The sequence below is a fragment of the Helianthus annuus genome, chromosome 8, assembly GCF_002127325.2.
Source record: "Helianthus annuus cultivar XRQ/B chromosome 8, HanXRQr2.0-SUNRISE, whole genome shotgun sequence".
NCBI lineage: Eukaryota > Viridiplantae > Streptophyta > Magnoliopsida > Asterales > Asteraceae > Helianthus > Helianthus annuus.
The window spans coordinates 37,883,426-37,902,313 of NC_035440.2; the positions used below are offsets into that span (position 1 = coordinate 37,883,426).

At 38.9% G+C, this 18,888-nt stretch overlaps 1 protein-coding gene and 1 non-coding gene across 2 annotated transcripts in view; both read right to left on the reverse strand.

Annotated features, from left to right (window-relative positions):
• LOC118480948 (ribulose bisphosphate carboxylase large chain-like) overlaps positions 1-3,447 on the reverse strand; it is a 52,507-nt gene extending 49,060 nt beyond the window's left edge. The window contains exon 1 of the mRNA XM_035975967.1: positions 3,325-3,447. Within this exon, the coding sequence (XP_035831860.1) occupies positions 3,325-3,447 (123 nt within the window). The remainder of the gene's footprint in view (positions 1-3,324) is intronic.
• A 13,785-nt stretch (positions 3,448-17,232) lies between these two features.
• On the reverse strand, positions 17,233-17,338 carry LOC118481525. Its single transcript, XR_004865734.1, has one exon. It is a non-coding gene; the product is annotated as a small nucleolar RNA R71 (small nucleolar RNA).
• Between the last annotated feature and the right edge of the window lie 1,550 nt (positions 17,339-18,888).

Here is an 18,888-nt window from a genome sequence, read left to right on the forward strand (position 1 = left end):
AGACACCATTGGACAAATGGGCTAGCCAATGGTTGGTCGAGTGACAAATACTCTGGGTAGTTGGTTTGATATCAGAAACATTGTAATTCCCCTTAATACTGTAATTTATAACTAACAGGTCGTTTTAGTAAACAGAATGATTCACTCAGTATTTCCCCGCTGACAAAACCTTTTTCAACCATGTTTCAGGTGATCTGTGTGATCCAGGAAAAGTGCAGTAAAGCACTACAAGCTCAGAGAAGTGGCTCATTGTGAATAAATAAATAAAACATGTTTTGGCAAATAATGATTTCTGTGTGAAATCAACTGATTGTAAATTATGGGAATTTATCCCTAAAACTTTGTATAATATATTAAACGAGCAATTTTTACGGTGAAAAGATCCTGTAATAAAAAGACTTCCGCTGCCGCTTAAATCAAAATACCACGGGTACCACTGGACTGCTCGCGGCTCCCGATTCCGTCCAGGGTGGATCGGGGGCGCGACACAGGTCGATACTTCCGTATACGCAGAGAAAGTTCAATGTTTAAACAAAATAAGAAAATAAAACAAGTTGAAGTTGTTTAGGCTTTAACCACCAGGTCGATACTTCCGTATACGCAGAGGAGGTCCAAAGATTAAACGAAACACCAAAGAAAATAAAGCAGAACGTTTAGGCAACAACATCCAGGTCGATACTCCCGTATACGCAGAGGATGTCCGATGCTTAAACAAAATAAAGAAATCAAACAAGTTTAAATCTTTGCAAAATGAAATGCACAGTCACAGCGACTTTTCAGCAAAGTAGTGAAAGTTCACAAACTTAACCAGTTTTATGCTTTTTGGCATTCAGCGATTACCGAGTAGGCACACAGTCAAGAAGGACAAAACTAAGTACTATGCTTTCAACCGTGTTTCCCACTAGAACTAGGCTTTTACATTTAAGTTTGTATCGTTATCGCAAATCTACTAGTCTAGCTGAGCCTATCGTCACATCTTTAGTGAGATCGTTTATCACATTTGACATTTCATTTCTTTAGCATGTTGTGATAGTCCACTGATTTACTATCATTTCCTCTTTTTCACAACAAAACTCGTTTTGAATTTTTCAATGTTTTTGACATTTTCAAATTTTCTAATTTTTTAAAATTTTTCTCCCCCTAAAATCAAAATATGTTTCAATTTTGATTTTCTGGGAAAATTTGAAACAAACTATACAAACTTGACAACATGAAGAGAATCACTTCAATTCTCCATCCACTTGGCGTAAACAATCAGAACTCCCCCTCACAACAAACTATTTTCCCATTATGATTTCAAAACACTTAAGTTTGTTTTAATCAAAATGGTTTTTCTGGAAAATTAGTTTTGTGTGACATTTCATAAACTCGGGGTTTCATCACCTTGTTTTTCAAATTACCACTTGTAGGAAAGATGAATCAAGTACAACTTAATGTCCCTGATTTATCTTTTGAAAGACGAAAAATCACCAGAGTGAAATTTCTCAAGAAATGTGCCGATTCATGTTCCACGCTTAACAACCTGGGAACTCCGGCAAGTCAGGATTTTAAACAACGAATGCAGGCACCCAAGCCTGACCAGCCTTGGGTGTATTTGAGTTATTTTCACTCGGGGTTTAAACATTCCTTTTTGTTTCATAAAATTCTTTAACCCCTTTAACCTTTCCCTCAACCATTTTTCCAAAAATATTTTTCACTTTTCCATTAAAAGCCTTTTCGACATCAAATTCTTTCTTTTCAGAGTACAATTGATTCAAAATTTTCACTTTACCATCTTTTTGTTTAAAATTTTCAGTTCGCAATGGAGGAAAGTTTTGTGTCATCCATTGGCGGAACTGAATTTTCACTTTTGAGCTCAACTTGTGGCTCCTCTGATTTTGACGAATCAGAATCATCGCCTGAAGGTGGCTTGTCTGACTTTGACCTGTCAGATTCATCGCCGACCATTTTCTTCTTCTTCCCTTCTTCTTTTGTCCACAAATTTGTATCCGATGAATTCGTCTTGCTTGACTTTGCAATCGAGGGAGTCGATTCATCAGAACTCTTATTCGATCTGTCCGATGAACCCGAGGACAAAATCTTCTCCAGATATTCTCTGGCCTTCTTCCTCTTCTTTCGCAGTTTGTCTTTTTGCCATTGAGAAAGCTTCACTTTCTTTTCTTGAACTTTAGGTTCTTGGACCTTCTGTTCTTTGACTTTCTGGTCTGAAACTCTCAGTTCCTTGGGCTTGACAGTGACTGGTTTCTTTGCCATTCTTTGAGATTCAACCCTTGATCTTCCCATCGATCTTCTCGGGCAATCTCTGGCAATATGTCCCTTGATTTGACAATTATAGCATCTTCTCGTCTCAAATCTCTGTCTCTGGCAGGTAACAGCAATGTGTCCTTGATAGCCACAAGAGTAACACACTCTGTTATCATACCTCTTCTCTCTTTCATAACGTATACCATTTTCATACCACACACTTAGATCATAACATTGAGTTGCCTTGTGGTAGTCATTTCTCTTCTTGTATCCTTGATTTGGCATTTGAGCACTGTGGTCAAACCTGCACCACTTATTACCAACAATTTTTGAGTTTTCGGTTTTCAATTTTTGTACTTTTTGATTGCGATTGGATGATTGATCTGATGAGCTTTTATTTTTATTTTGAACATTTTTTGACTTTTCAACAATTTGTTTTTGTTCAACAATCTTCTTAACAGGTTTTTGCTTTGAGCATTCACCTATTTCAGTAGATCGCAAAACAGTATTTTTGAATTTTTCTTTTAATTCTAAAAACAATTTTTGTTTTTCAAATTTTTCATTTACATCATCAGATTTCTCATCACAATCTTCAACTTTGACATTGTTAAAGTTTGTGACATTGTCACTTATTGGAACAGAATTGATCGGTATTGAACATGGAATATTCACATACGCTGAAGAAGTCACAAAACCTTTCAATTTATTTTCAAGCTCGTTGATTTTCTTTCGAGCTTGCTCTCCTTCTTTTTCAAGTTGAATAATCTTCTGAAGATGAGAATTTATCATTTTTTGCTTTTCGACGTTATTTTTACTAAACATGTCTCTCCCATCTTCTAGAATTTTTATTTGACTTTGAAAATCTTTTTCCATTTTTAATTTTTCATTTTCTAAATTTTGTTTTTGATTTTTCAAAACATTTTCTGAATTTTTAAGATTTTCGTTTTCTAATGTCAAACTCTCTAAATCCCTCAAGAGTTTGGCATTTTCGGATTTCAGATTTTCACAATTTGAGCACTTCTCTGTCATCTTTTCAACTTCAGCTTTCTTCTCCACCTTGATAGCTGAAATTTCTTTAACCTGCTCCTCTTCCTCTCGAACATTTTCCTCAGATTTGAATTCTACTTTATCAGTTGCTGCATTATTCTTTCGGAGTTCAAGTTCTCGTTCTTCAATCTTCTCGATAAAGAAGCTCAAATTCATGTCTAAATATATCTTCCTCAAATCTAACAAATACGTTCTCCACATATCACCCGGTAAAACATTTGCCAACTTGTCAACCCATTCCTCATTAGTCTTGGTTATCTTCAATCTCATCATCTCCCAATACAGCTCGATATACCTTTTGATCAATTCTTCAGTTGATTCTCCCTTGATACCTGTAAAATTTTCAAACTTGTTCAGTGTAATATAGATTTCAGAATCCATCTTCGGTATTAAAAGATTCTCAAAGACGAGTTTTCAATCAAAACAAAAATTTAGACAAACAAACGACTATCCGATTGAATATCAAAGATTAGGCGACAACGGATCGAGTGAGGATTCGCTCAGGCAAATGCCCGATGCTTCACTAATCACCTCGAATCACCTCCAAGTTCGATGATTGGACCTTTATTATTGGTTGGGCCGACAACCAATTAATCAACACATGCAATATCAGTCTTTATATTCACATTCCTTTGATTGGGCCTTTTATAACAATGACTTTCAAGGGGCGGTGTAATATGACTTCACATGCAGACAACTTTTAATTGGGCCTCCAAATAAGTGGGCGGTGATGTCGATTGGCTATGATTAAAGATGGACAAGATAATGTGAACACTTTGGGCTTCACAATTAGTCGACAACTATGGGGCCAAACAATGTCACTAAACCACCTGTTGATTGGGCCACAAATGGTAGTGGGTCGGTGCTATCACTCACAAGTGGGCAGATTAATGGGCTGTTACTTTTAATGGGGCAGCACATTGACAACACACTACACTGATCGATGACAACACACGAACCAAAATACGGATGATTGGGCCAATTACTTTTAATGGGCGGCAATATTTATGACACATGAACTATCATTGGACCTCTTGTTTACACACTTCAGCCGACAACATGACTTTATCACATGGGCCATTTATGAGTGCTTTCTTTGATTAGGCCGCTTGTTTAGTGGCCGCTTGTAGGGACTTGTTTAACCACAGACAAATGGTTAAATGGGCGGCAACAGGAAGGTTATTGGGTCGTCTAATAGCTTCACGTGATATCAATAAAGACAACCAGCCGACAAACACTTAAACATCGATTGCTTTGATTGGGCCGGCAATTGTATGGGCGGTGAACATGGGCTGGCAATTAACCTGCCGACAATCAGTAATGATCAGACAATCACGTGAAGAAGATGACAAAAGAGCGAACCCACTATTCTGACATTTGGAGCGGACCCTATTTGACAAATAAGCGGACCATCTCAAATCAACAACCTATGAGCGAATCTCCTTTTTTAAACCGAATGAGCGAATCTGTTTGATTAATAAGCGGACCACAACAGTAATTTGGAGCGAACCATCTCAAATCAAATAAGCGAACTTTTTTTTTTACCCTATGAGCGAACCTGTCAAAGATCTTACGAGCGGACCTGAAAATATGATACGAAATTGAACCGAAATTCTTCGATTACTCCTAAATGGCTAGGAGTTTGGGTTTGAAACTTGGTAGGGTTGTAATTCACGTATTTTCGCACAACATATTAAAATTCAGACGAATCGGACCGTGAAATCACATTCAATTTAACGAATTTCCGAAAAAAACGTGAGAAATAGGTAGAAGATGAAGAAATTGATGAAATCGGATCTGAATCAGCTGAAATCTAGTACGAAAACGATGTGTTTGATCGTGCAATCGAGCTCCTAGCTCTGATACCACTTGTAGGACCGGTTTTGACGCCGTTCGATTGCGTAACGAACGTTTCACGTGCGGAATCCGTGAACGTGCGTGACTGAACACACAATAACGTACTAGTAACGAGAATCTATTGAAAGATATGACAAATCCGGTACAAGATTCACGTTTACAACGACTTTCTCTCTCTAGACTTTCTCTCTCTAAATTTGAATCACCAAATGTACAAAATGAGATCTAAAGTCTTCCAAGAGTTTTTTAACTTCTAAACTTATGTCATCAACATCCTATTTATAGGCCTTGGAATTAATGAGAATTCTCATTAATTACCAAAACGCCACCTTGCTATTTCTAACTAATTATGACATTATGTGCTTGATTTCTTCCGGCTTTTCACTACGACTCGAATTGACGAAGGCGATAGACAATAAATGCATCAACATTTCCAGTGGATCGATAACGTAAACCTATCCTTGTTTATCACAAACACGGTAACGGGTGCGGAATCCCCGTGACGGTGCAAACGAAACAAAGTGTAAAACACACGCGTAACCAAAAGATTCAATATCTATTGATTAGGGATGAGTACAACCAGAAACATATACAAACAATGTTTAAAGACTCTCTCTCAAAGTGTCGGCTCTCGTCACTCGTCCAAGTTTCACACAGAAACTATGAGAGCTATTTATACTAAAACAGACACAAAACATGACGAAACAGAAAAGCACTCGACGAAACACCTTTGGGCCAAAGATTGGGCCTGAAGAAGCCCAACAGGCGACGAAACAGGGCTATGCCCATTACAAAGGTGACGAAACACAAAAGTGTTTCGTCATTTGCTTTACAAATTCACAATTTCCACATAAGACAAAATAGTGACATCATCATGACATCACTATGGTGATGTCATGGTGATGTGTTGGCGGGAAAGGTCGCGGCTCTCCGTGCTTCGCGTGTCGAACTCTGGGGCGCACACGGAGGAATGTCGTGACGTCGGGCTTGAACCGGACCTAACCGTGTCGAAACCAAGTCGAACCGAGCCGAGTCGCGTCCACACAAAGTGTATCAACAAACTCCCCCTTGGACGCTACTCGTGATGGTTCGTCTTCTGTGATTGTTCGTCTTCTGTGTCTTTCATGTCGGAGGATCTTCAAAGTCTTCACGCTTCGTAAGAAGAAAGTGTATCAACAAACTCCCCATTTCATTTAGGAAGTATGTTAACAAACTCCCCCTTAGAATGAACTCTCCTTTGAGTCATGCTCGTGAATCTTTTGATCTTCAATTCTTTAGATCCTTATGGTGTTGATGAAGGGTCAGCGGCAACTCTATCATCTTTATCCTTTGAGTGCCTTCACGTCGTGTCTTCATTCCGAAGCTTGTCATCGAACATGTTCTCCTCGCCTTTAGCATCTGCACATGCAAGAAATCTAAACGCATAATGAGAACAACCGCTTGGAATATAGTTAACATTTAAACAAATGACACACGTGTGACCATTCTCAATCAAACACCGACCGACAACAGTTTGAAAGTTTAGAGAATGATCAATTTTAGTTCTTTAACTTTCAAAACTTGTCAACTTCGACTGTTTATGAAGGTGCAATTGTTTTCAGGATTACAATCAGGATTTTGGGTAGGATAGACTCGAGTTCCAATATTGTACAATCGAAAATAAGATAGAAATAAAATCTTTTTGGTTTTTATAAAGTTTATATTAAAACACACCTAAAATCTTTTTGGTATTTTTGAATATTTCAAATGTAAAAACAGAAAGCAGTAAATAAATTTATACAAAGATGCAGAAACTGAAAGCATTAAATAAATATTTACAGACATTCTTTTTGCGAGTTTCGAGGGTAAGAGAATCATATTAGTGTACGGTCATGTCAAAACGCTCTTTTTGTTCAATTAATTAACATTTAGATAAGCATCCTATAGCGATTATCGGTATTGTTGTCCACTTAAGCTCAACTTATCAGATGTAATCATGGCGAGGGGATACTTTAAGGTATGATTTATACTTACAGACCGGTGTTCATCCACACACGACACATTCCCGTATCAAGGTATGCACGAGGGTTCATATTACCGGTGAGTATACTGATTATCATCTGTCTGACCGTATAAAAGAATGTGAGAAACTCACTTATTTTGATTTGAAAACAATCCCTGTGTGATAGAATCACTTATTGATGAGGAACTTGATTTTCGATGCATGAAGGCACAGGAGCAAGTCCGTGAACAGGTCAGTACTTTCGTACAGCATAGAGACGAACTTGACTCCCAGATAAATGTGATGTTTTATCACTTATTTGAGGGACATGTGATTGTTTATCACTTATTGAGGTCGAATGCAATATGTACACGTATGTATGGTATCATGGAAGATCTAGACTTGCGTCCCCGTTATTTTTCGGTAAAAGATACAACCATGATACCCAGATGATAAGCAGCATGAAGACCGAATATCTCAGAACCTCGGCAATCTCTCAAACAAAATTTCGGTACTAAGACTATATGCCAATGAATGGTTCCCACACAGTCTTCAATCGATTAAGATTTATATCACCCTGCACACTTTAAAATGATTGTGAGTCTACCGATACATCTTATATAGAGCTGCTTATCGTTCATTTTGCATTCAGTTCAAACAGGTTTAGATAGACCACTGATGTACTATCATTTTCTCTTTTTCTCGCTAGGAAACTCATTTTTGATTTTCTATTGTTTTTGTGTTTTTGAAATTTTTCGATGTTTTTGGATTTTCAAATTTTTGGTTTTGTGTTTTTGAAATTTTTCGATGTTTTTGGATTTTCAAATTTTTGGAATTACTCCCCCTAAAATCAACAAACTATGATAAATTTTAAAAACACAAAGGTATTTCCAAAAAAAAAAAAAACGATTTCCCGATGTCAGATTAACTCATGCTTTACCTCAATGTCGTTTACCAAAATTAATTTTAATCAGAAATGATTTATCGAATTTTGGAAAAATCAGTTTGCACGTCGGTAAGTGGTGCGGACCAAGACAACATTGACGAGTTTCATAGTGAAACAATCACGTGTGAGGTGATATTCGAGATCAACGTGTCAGGCCAAAGAGTGCCGTCACGGCCCCCTACCAGGTTTGACCCGTTTTAGGAGCCGCGGGACAGAAATCCCGTGGTATTTAATTTAGGCGACAGCGGAAGACTTTTAAAACAGGATCTTTCAATAATTTAAACTGCCCGTTTCATAATGTAGGGATAAATTCCCGTATTTTACAATAATGTGATTTCTCAGGGAAATCTTTATTTTTCAAAACATGTTCCTTTTATTTATTTACATTGAGCCACTTTTCTAAGCTGAGAGTGCTCCACGGCACTTTTCCTTGCTCACAACAGATCACCTGAAACATGTTTGAAAAAGGTTTTGTCAGCAGGGAAATACTGAGTGAATCATTCAGTTTATTAAAACGACACACTTGTTATAATTTACAGTATTAACGGGAATTACAATGTTTCTGATATCAAACCAACTACCCACAGTACTTGTCACTCGACTACCCATTGGCTATTTCGTTGTCCAAATGGTGTCTGTGACTGTGGTCAGATCACCCCTTGGCTAACTCGTTGTCCAAGTGTGACGGGAAATAAGTAATGTATACAAAACCCCACATATCGGCTGTAACTTGGTGATTACATAGACTTAATCCCTGTAATTATAACTTTGAAAATAACTTGGAGTTTTGTAAAACAGTTGATAAAAAGAGAATGACTCACATTGCAGATTTTACGAGCAGAGTTTAAGCCTTACTGATTTGCCTGTGATTAACCTAATTTAATTAACAATGCACACACAAACGGGTTAGTAACTAATTCAGCAGTTACGTCAATTCACGAGATTAAACCCTCACAACAATTAATAAGTGCAATACTTAATAATTCAATGGATTCACAACGAAATGATAGAGCATAGTCCGATTCGAACAGCACTCAAACATTCAAGATGAAATCACAATGAATAACAAAGTATCAGCTCAATTTGAGCAGCACTCAAACAATCGTTGGATAGTTATAATCGATCGGACGTTGAATCGTAATAGCGATCGAGTTATTACCCTGATTGCGGCTGCACCTCGTGATTCGTGTGTGTTTTATTGCGATTATTCTCTGCTAACTCGACGTACAGACAGAATTCTTACGTCGTTTTCATTTCATTGTTCAAGTCCCAAGGTCGGCTATTTATACTAATTTTTGGGACTCCCTTACGGACCGTATGCCTGATCCCTTACAGTCCGTAAGCTAAGCAGTCTAATTATAGGCTGCCTAGGCTCGGGACTAGCTTGCATGAATCAACTATTTTGGCCAATCAGCTTTAAGCAACGTATAATTTAGATAATTATTCAACTAGGGTTTGCCCCCCTTGAGTTTTAGGGGCCCTGATCCTGATTCCGATTGTTCTGAAAATTTTAGGGCTAATGCAGAATTACTTGGGTGTCTCAATTAGGGTTTTCTTATTGACTAATTATCGTCCTAATTATTGATTTTAGTGACAGTTGTTACATCCTCCTCACCTTAAGAAAAATCTCGTCCTCGAGATTTACTGAAATAGATGAGGGTACTTTCGCTTCATTTCTGATTCCAGTTCCTAAGTGTACTCTGGTCCTCTCCTGGATTCCCATTTGACTTTCACTAGCACTAGTTGTTTATGTTTGAGAAACTTAATCTTCCGGTCTTCTATTTGTAGGGGTTTTTCTACGAATTTCAGTTTTTCATTCACCTCTATATCTTGAAGAGGTACTACCAGGGATTCGTCTGATAGACATTTCTTGAGATTGGATACATGAAACACATCGTGTACTCCAGCTAATTCTTCTGGTAGTTGTAAACGATAAGCTACTGGTCATATTCGTTGGATCACGGGGAATGGTCCAACATATCTTGGACTCAGTTTTCCTTTCTTACCGAATCGTACCACTCCTTTCCAAGGAGAAACTTTCAAAAGTACTTTGTCTCCTACCTGAAATTCTAATGGCTTGCGGCGATTGTATGCATAACTCTTCCGACGATCTCTAGCAGTTTTCAGTGTTTCCTTGATTTGTGTTATTTTGTCAGTGGTTTCTTGCACAATCTCTGGTCCTGATAATTGACTTTCTCCTATTTCTGCCCAACAAACGGGAGTTCTGCACTTGCGTCCATACAGTGCTTCGAATGGTGCAGCTTCGATGCTTGAATGATAACTATTGTTATAGGAGAATTCAATTAATGATAAATGGTTATCCCAATTACCACCAAAGTCAATTACACATGCTCGGAGCATGTCTTCCATTGTTTGTATCGTCCTTTCACTTTGTCCGTCCGTTTGAGGACGATATGCAGTACTTAAATTGAGTCGAGTTCCCATTGCCTCCTGGAAACTTGTCCAGAAACGGGAAGTGAAACGACTATCTCTATCCGATACAATGGAGAGTGGGACTCCATGTAAGGATACTACTTCATCTACATACAACTTGGCTAACCTTTCCATGCTAAAGGTTTCCTTCATTGGTAGAAAATGAGCTGATTTGGTTAATCGATCCACAATTACCCAAATAGTATCATTACCTTTTCTGGTTTTGGGTAACTTAGTAACAAAGTCCATTGTTATGAGTTCCCATTTCCATACAGGCATTTCTAACTGTTGTAGTAGTCCTGAAGGTTTCTGGTGTTCGGCCTTAACTTGCGAACAGGTAAGACACTTGGTTACATATTCAGCTATGTCCTTTTTCATTCCTATCCACCAGAAATTATTTCTTAAATCTTGGTACATCTTTTTGTTTCCTGGATGTACAGTATACCTAGATTTATGTGCTTCTTCTAAAATTTTATTTCTTAATTCTCCTTGCTTAGGTACCCAAATTCGTTTCTTGTGGAATCTCCATATTCCATCTTTTCCTTGTTCTAGTTCCTTTAGGTAACCTTTCATTCCTTCGGCATCGTCCTTGATTGCCGTTCCCTGAACTTTCTTCAATTGTTCCATTAAATCTAATTGTAGATTTAACCTAAGAGCACGGACTCGTTTTTGCTTTTCATGATACTTACGACTTAAGGCATCTGCTACTACGTTTGCCCTTCCTTCGTGATATTGAATATCACATTCGTAATCACTTAGGATTTCCATCCACCTTCTTTGCCTCATATTTAGCTCTTTTTGCCCAAATATATACCTTAAACTTTTATGATCTGTATAGATAGTAAATTTACTTCCGTACAGATAATGTCTCTAAATCTTAAGGGCAAAAATTATGGCTCCTAACTCTAGGTCATGAGTTGTATAATTTTCCCCGTGCTTTTTCAACTGTCTAGAGGCATACGCAATTACCTTTTTGTGTTGCATCAACACACATCCATATCCTAATTTTGAAGCATCACAGTATACTTCAAAATCTTCGGTTCCTTCGGGTAAAGCTAAAATTGGAGCGTTCGTCAATTTGTGCTTTAGAATCCTAAAAGCTTCCTCTTGTCTAGGTCCCCATTCAAACTTAACTGCCTTACAAGTTAGCTTAGTCAAAGGTACAGCTATCTTAGAGAAGTCTTTAATAAATCGTCTATAGTATCCAGCTAATCCTAGAAAACTTCGAACTTCCATAGCCGTTCGTGGAATCTTCCAATTAGTAATTGCTTCTATTTTAGCAGGATCTACGTGAATTCCTTCGTGATTCACCATATGACCTAAAAATTGTACTTTTTGCAGCCAGAATTCACACTTCGAGAATTTGGCATAAAGCTTTTCTTTTCTTAATAAAGTTAAGAGTGCATGCAGGTGCTCACAATGTTCTTCCTGACTTTTGGAATAAATGAGTATATCGTCAATGAACACGATTACAAATTTATCCAAGTATGGTTTACAGATTCTATTCATCATGTCCATAAATGCGGCTGGAGCATTTGTTAATCCGAAGGGCATGACTGTAAACTCATAATGACCATACCTAGTTCTGAAAGCAGTTTTAGGTATGTCCTCCTCTTGCACTTTCAACTGGTGGTATCCGGATCTTAAGTCTATCTTAGAGAAATACCTAGCTCCTTGTAAATGATCGAAAAGATCATCAATCCTAGGTAGTGGGTATCGATTCTTAATTGTAACCTTATTCAATTCCCTATAATCGATACACATTCTCATTGACCCATCTTTCTTTTTCACAAACAACACTGGTGCACCCCAAGGGGATGAACTAGGTTGTATAAATCCTTTGCTTAGTAATTCATCTAACTGCTTTTTCAATTCTAGCATTTCAGTAGGTGCTAATCGATAAGGTGCCTTAGCTATTGGTGTAGTACCTGGAATTAGATGAATTCTAAACTCTACTTCCCTATCCGGTGGTAACCCATGTAATTCTTCTGGAAAGACATCTGGGTATTCTGAAACTATAGGGATGTCCTGGAGTTCCTTACTTTTAGTGTTAATGATTACAGAAATCATATACACCATTTCTTGTTTCCTTGAATAACTAGCCAATTTCATTACTGAAATGAACTTCAGTGGCTTCCGAGGTCTATTTCCTGTAATTAAGATTACTTCTCCTGTGGGGGTACGGATTTCTGCGGAATTCTTATCACACAGGATTCGAGCATGGTTGGCGACTAACCAATCCATTCCTAATACTACATCGAATCCGGCTAAATTCATAGGTAACAGGTTTGCAGAAAACTTATGGCCTAATAGTTCTATCTTTCCTTCTTGCAAAACTTTGTCTATGTTGACAGAATTTCCATCTGCCGTTTCGACTGTAAAAATCTGGCTAAGGGTAGTTAAAGGTAGGTTAAGAGCTTGGCAGAATGCAGTATTAATAAAACTTTGGTTTGCACCAGAGTCAAATAATACTTTTGCATAGACGTTATGCATTAAGAACGTACCCGCTATCACATCTGGAATGAGTTCGGCTTCTTGAGTGGTCAGCTGGAATGCGCGAGCATTTTTCTTGGTTGTCCCTTCAGCTTGTTTGCCTTTATTATCTGCGGTTTTGACTAGCTTAGGGCAGTCGGGTTTAATATGCCCTGTTTCTCCGCAGTTATAGCAAATTCTGGTTTTTTTCCTACAATCCTCCTCACGATGTCCTCTTGCCTTGCAAAAGTTGCAAACTATATTGCATTGCTCATAGTGTTTCTTATTGCAATTTCTGCAGACAGGAGGTGATGAGGATTGCCCTGTTCCTCTTCTTTTGAAGCGGTTATTATTACCCATACGAAATCCTTGGGTAATCTTTTGAGCCAATTCTTTCTTTCGATCTTCTTCTCTTGTGCGTACCAGTTCATCGGTTAAGGTGTTAGCTAACTCTACAGCATCGTCAATAGTGCGTGGTCTCGCAGCTTTAACGATGTTACGGATTTCTCCGATTAATCCCCAAATATAACGGGAAATGAGTACTGGTTCTGGCGAAGCCAGGTTAGGTACCACTCTCGCATATTCGAAGAATGTCGAAGTATATCCCCGACAGTCGACGCCTATCATACGATGACTCAAGAACTTGTTTGCCATTTGTTCCTTTTCGTATTCGGGACAGAATTTTCTTTCGACAAGACTCTTAAATTCTTCCCAATTCATCGCATAGGCCACTCTTCTTCCTTTTGCTTGTAGTACTGTGTTCCACCATTCTAGCGCCCTTTCTTTGAACAGATTTGATGCATACATCACTTGATCTTCTTCATCACATTTACTTATTGCAATTACTGCTTCGGTTTTCTCTAACCATCGCAGTGTTGCAGTTGCCCCTTCATTACCTGCAAATTCTGCTGGTTTACAGGCAAGAAATTCCTTGTAGGTGCAACCAGGCGTTGCAGCTTTCATTTTCTTAGGGAGTGGGGCCTGTTGCGGATTGTTATCATGATTGCCGCCTCCATTTACACTATGGCTAAAATTATCTTCCTGAGTACGTTTACTAGGAATGATTTGTTGGGATTCAATAGGTTTCCTAGCAGCAGCCATGATTTTTGGAATAGCATTGGCTATCCCTTGAGTGATGATATTTTCAATATCTTCTCTAGTCATGTATTGGTTTTCCTGATTTTGCTCAGATTGATTCTCTTCATTAACTGGTTCATTACTAGCGTTTTCCATCTGATAATTGGTATAAGTGTAATTTATTAGTGTCAAATAATTGCTAGTTAAATATAATAAAGCAATTACACATAAACACATAAATCCTCACAACACATATTTATAACCAAAATGGTCGATTTTCTCGACTTCTGTTTTGTTTTATAGATTATACCTGCTTCAATACACACCTTTTATCTTACATTGTTTTATTGCCCATTTTACAGAGTAAGTTTTACTGTATTAGTTATAATACAAACAAACTTTTCCAAACCCTTCCCATTATTCTTGGATTACTGGCAGTTCAGTAGTGACGTTCCCTTTCGTCATACTTCCAGGAAATCTGCTCCCCAATTTCCCTGATCCTATTCCCAGTGCCTATCAGTTCTTCACCAAACTGATGAAGTTCAGCCAGGTTTTCATAGCTCATTGGCGGATTGGGGACAGGTTCTGGATCAAATTGTGGGAGAAAACTATAGGGACTATTGACTATATTCTGGAATTGCCAGTTGACGGGTGGTCCTTTGGACAACCCTTAAGTATGTTAAAACATGAAATAATCCTCCATTCAGCCGTGTAATTATCTAGGATTAGATAACTACGATGCTTATGTTTCAGGTGCGAATTAGGAGATAAGAGATGGATAAAAGGTAGCTCATGAATGCTTTGGTGGAAAACGGGTCGAGAGAAGAACACAAGACGAAACAAAGGAGACAAGGCTGCTGAGTACCGTAAATTACGGTCCTACCGTAATTTACGGTAGACATGATTTTGGTTGATTCTTGCACCGTAAATCAGGCTTGACTCACCGTAACACTTTGATGACCACCGTAAATTACGGTGGAGCCGTAATTTACGGTGGTGCCTGAACGTGAAATGTGTAACTGCCACAATATACTCGTTTTTTGGGTGTCTTTTGGTATTATCTCATCATTGACGGTTCTTGGAGACTTGGGAGGCGAATTTGGAGTATTGGCTTGCTTTGTGAACAATTCTAAACATTCGGTTTGTGTTTTTAATTCGTATGAACACTAGATTAATGTTGATGATGATTCACCGAGCCATGTCCGGCTAAACTCTTCGGTGATCATCTTAGGTGAATGTTTCTAAGACTTTTGTGTGTTAAATTTCTGCATTTCTAGAATGATATCTTGTGTTGCTTGAATGTCATGGTGTATGTTTGATTGATTGTAGCGTGTTAATCTATATTACAATTTCTAGTCTCGATCGTACGTTCTTGGTGCCGTTGGCAACCGAGATATCACGGGAAGGGTTAGGGTTGGTTATTGGTTAATAGGTCATCGGGAAACAACCTCGCATTATCTAATCCGAGTACTTTGTTCCCTTTTATCACTTCAATCACACATACACGAGTTATGTCTATGTAACTCTTTCTAGTGAAATTGCACACAACTGTTCGAAGAAACTGAAACCTAGGGTGATCACTGTTTTCTCCTAATTGTTTACAACCAACTTTGATTTGAATTAGTTCTTAATCTAGTTTTCCAAAACAACAATCCACAATCTTGCATTTTAATTTTCTGCAATTTAGTTTAATTTTAGTATAAATACAAAGCTACACAATCAACACATTTTCCACATACTCCCTGAGTTCGATACCCTACTACCACTAACTACAGTTGTTTAGGGATTAAATTTGCGTGACCCACGACATCACGTCAAATTTTGGCGCCGTTGCCGGGGAGTAGTGCGCAACGTGTGTTAGTTTAATAGTTTTGTTTGTTATTTTCGGGTTTACGCTGGTTGTGTTTAGTGTGCAGGTACTTGAGGTGTATGCATACTAGAGGCTCTCACAGGTCATCACCGCTATCGTTTGATCCGGAAATTGAAAGAACGCTACGACAAAACCGAGTTTTAGTGAGAGAAAACAAAATCATTGGTTCACCTACTTCACCCATTACACCGAGAAACATCATGGCTGATTCTCAGATTCCACTTACAACCAGTCAAACAACCTCATCCTTTATACCTACTTCCACCCAACCATCACCAAACACTACATTACCTAATACCACCGCTGGAGTTACACCAACCAATTCCACTCAACCAATCACCACTCAAAATGAGCCTACCATCACTTACGATCCATCCACCACAATCCCACCATTATCTCACTTCTTTCCCCCAACTACGGGTCAATCATCATCTACCTTCACAATTGCACCCAATTCAACTATTGTGCATACTACCCCATCCTTTAGACCACAACAATCGGGTTTTCAGTATTCAAACATTCCATTTGGGCAAACTTCAGGAATTCAAGGGGGTGGTTATGATGAGGGATTCGAAGACTTTGAGGGGTATGAAGATGATGGGTACGGTTATGGAGATTATGGTGATCAAGGGGATTTTGGGTATGTTCAAAGTCAATCTCAAGGGATGACGAGTGTTGGTGGAATGCAACATCAACAACTTATACCACAACACATTCGGCCAAGACCACAAGGGCCACCAATGCCACAACCGATTCCATTGCAACAGGTCCGGCCACAACATGTACACCAACAACCATTTCAAAGACCGCCTCAGCGCCCACCGATGCGACCACAACAGTTTCAACAACCGATCGCACCACAAGGGCAAGTACCAAGACCGAATGGGCCGATTATTCCGAGAGGTAGGTATGGTGTGCCACGAAGACATCTTAGGGAACAAGCAAGGGGAATAGAGGCACATTTCAGGCCAATCATTACTCAAAACCCCTCACCGGTGGTTATCCCTCACAACAACCAAGGGAGAACTTTTGAAGTAAGAACAAACTCGTTGCAAAGTTTACCGAAGTATAAAGGGTTAGCAACGGAGGAGCCGTATTTCCATCTAGAGGCCTATGACTCAATTTGCAACACTTTTGGGAGTCAAGGTTTTTCGGCCGATGAAGTCAAGTTAGTCTTATTTCAGTTTTCTTTGGAGGATAAGGCAAAGAAGTGGTTCTACACTTTGCCTTCGGCATCAATATATACATGGGGGGAGATGCAACAAACCTTTTTGGATGAATTCTATACCGCCCAAAAGACTAATGATGCGCGGAAGGGGTTGAGAAGCTTTCAACAACAACAAGGTGAGATGTTCCATGAGGCGTTTGAGCGTTTTAACATGATGATTAAAAACTGCCCTCATCATGGGATTGAGTTATGGGAGTTAATGAACGCTTTTCATGAGGGGTTAAGTGCCGAAGATGCACGGGATTTAATGTCTATCACCGGAGGGACATTTGGAACGAATTATGAGAATGAAGATTGGGAGTTTTTGGAGAGTATGGCAACTACATCAAAAAGGAAAGCCCAAGCTTCGAGGAGAGCCCGACCGACAACTAACCGACCACAAGTGCATGCCATAGATGAAGGTAATGTTCAAACTACTAATCAAATTTATGATGTGTGTGCTTTGTGTAATGAAATAGGTCACGCGGCTGAAAATTGCCAAGGAATGTTGGAAGGGCAATATGAGGAAGTTCATGCGGTCCAAGGTCAAGGCCAAGGAGGAGGTGGTAGGAACTACAACAACATGAATTCTAATACCTACCACCCCGGGTTGAGGAATCACCCGAATTTTAGATATGGAAACCCGTCAAATCAAGCGAACCCAAATTTTCAAGGTAGCCAAGGTAATTTTGGTTCACGGCCATCTTATAATAACCAAGGTGGGTACCGGGGCGGAAATAACCAAGGGTATCAAAAACAATACCAAACGGGTCAAGATCAAAGGGGATCTTCGGGTGGAAATGAGGTGATGGAGATGCTTAAAAGCATGCAATTGGAAATGCAAAAGCGAAATCAACTTGATGAAGTGCGGATGCAAAAAGATGAGGTTCGCGATAAAAGCATCCAGTCACTAACGACTCAAATGGGGCAATTAGCAACCGATGTGGCGGAACTAAAGAAAGGTAAGGGTCAACTTCCAAGCGACACAAAGGTAAACCCTTCACATGGTTCGTCACGAAGTAATGTTAATATTAACCATGTTAGTGTGTTAAGAAGTGGTAAAGAGTTTAAGGCCAATTTGTCACCCGAATTGGTCGAGGGGGTGGTTGAGGACATCACGGGAATGGAAAGTGATGATGAACTTTCACCGGTTAAACCAAAAGAAATAACTATTAAAAAACCGGGGTTGGGTGAAAGTGAAAAGAATGAATGTGAAAAGATTGAGGGTGAACTGAGTCAAGTGCCATTCCCATCGGCTTTACTTGACCCGGGAAAGAAAAATGTTATTGTGTCAAGGGGTCCTCAAAAAGAGGAAATGTGGGATATGTTTAAACAAGTTAAAATAAATCTCCCACTTCTTGATGCAATAAAACAAGTTCCCGCTTATGCAAAATTCTTAAAAGAATTATGCACACAAAAGAGGCAAAACAAGAAAAAAGTGCCTAAGCGGGTAGATTTGACCGGGCAAGTGAGTGCGGTGTTGAATGGGGAGCTTCCTCCTAAGCTCCAAGATCCAGGCACGCCATTGATTAATGTACAAGTTGGTAATTTTCAAATGGCTAAGGCATTGCTAGATCTTGGAGCCGGAGTTAGCATTTTACCGGGGGGATTATACGACCAATATGACTTTGGTCCATTAGCAAGGGTGGAGACGACGGTTGTTTTGGCCGATTTGTCTCATAAGTTGCCCCGGGGTATGGTTCAAAATGTTATTGTTAAAATTGATGAGTTTTACTACCCGGTGGACTTTTTGG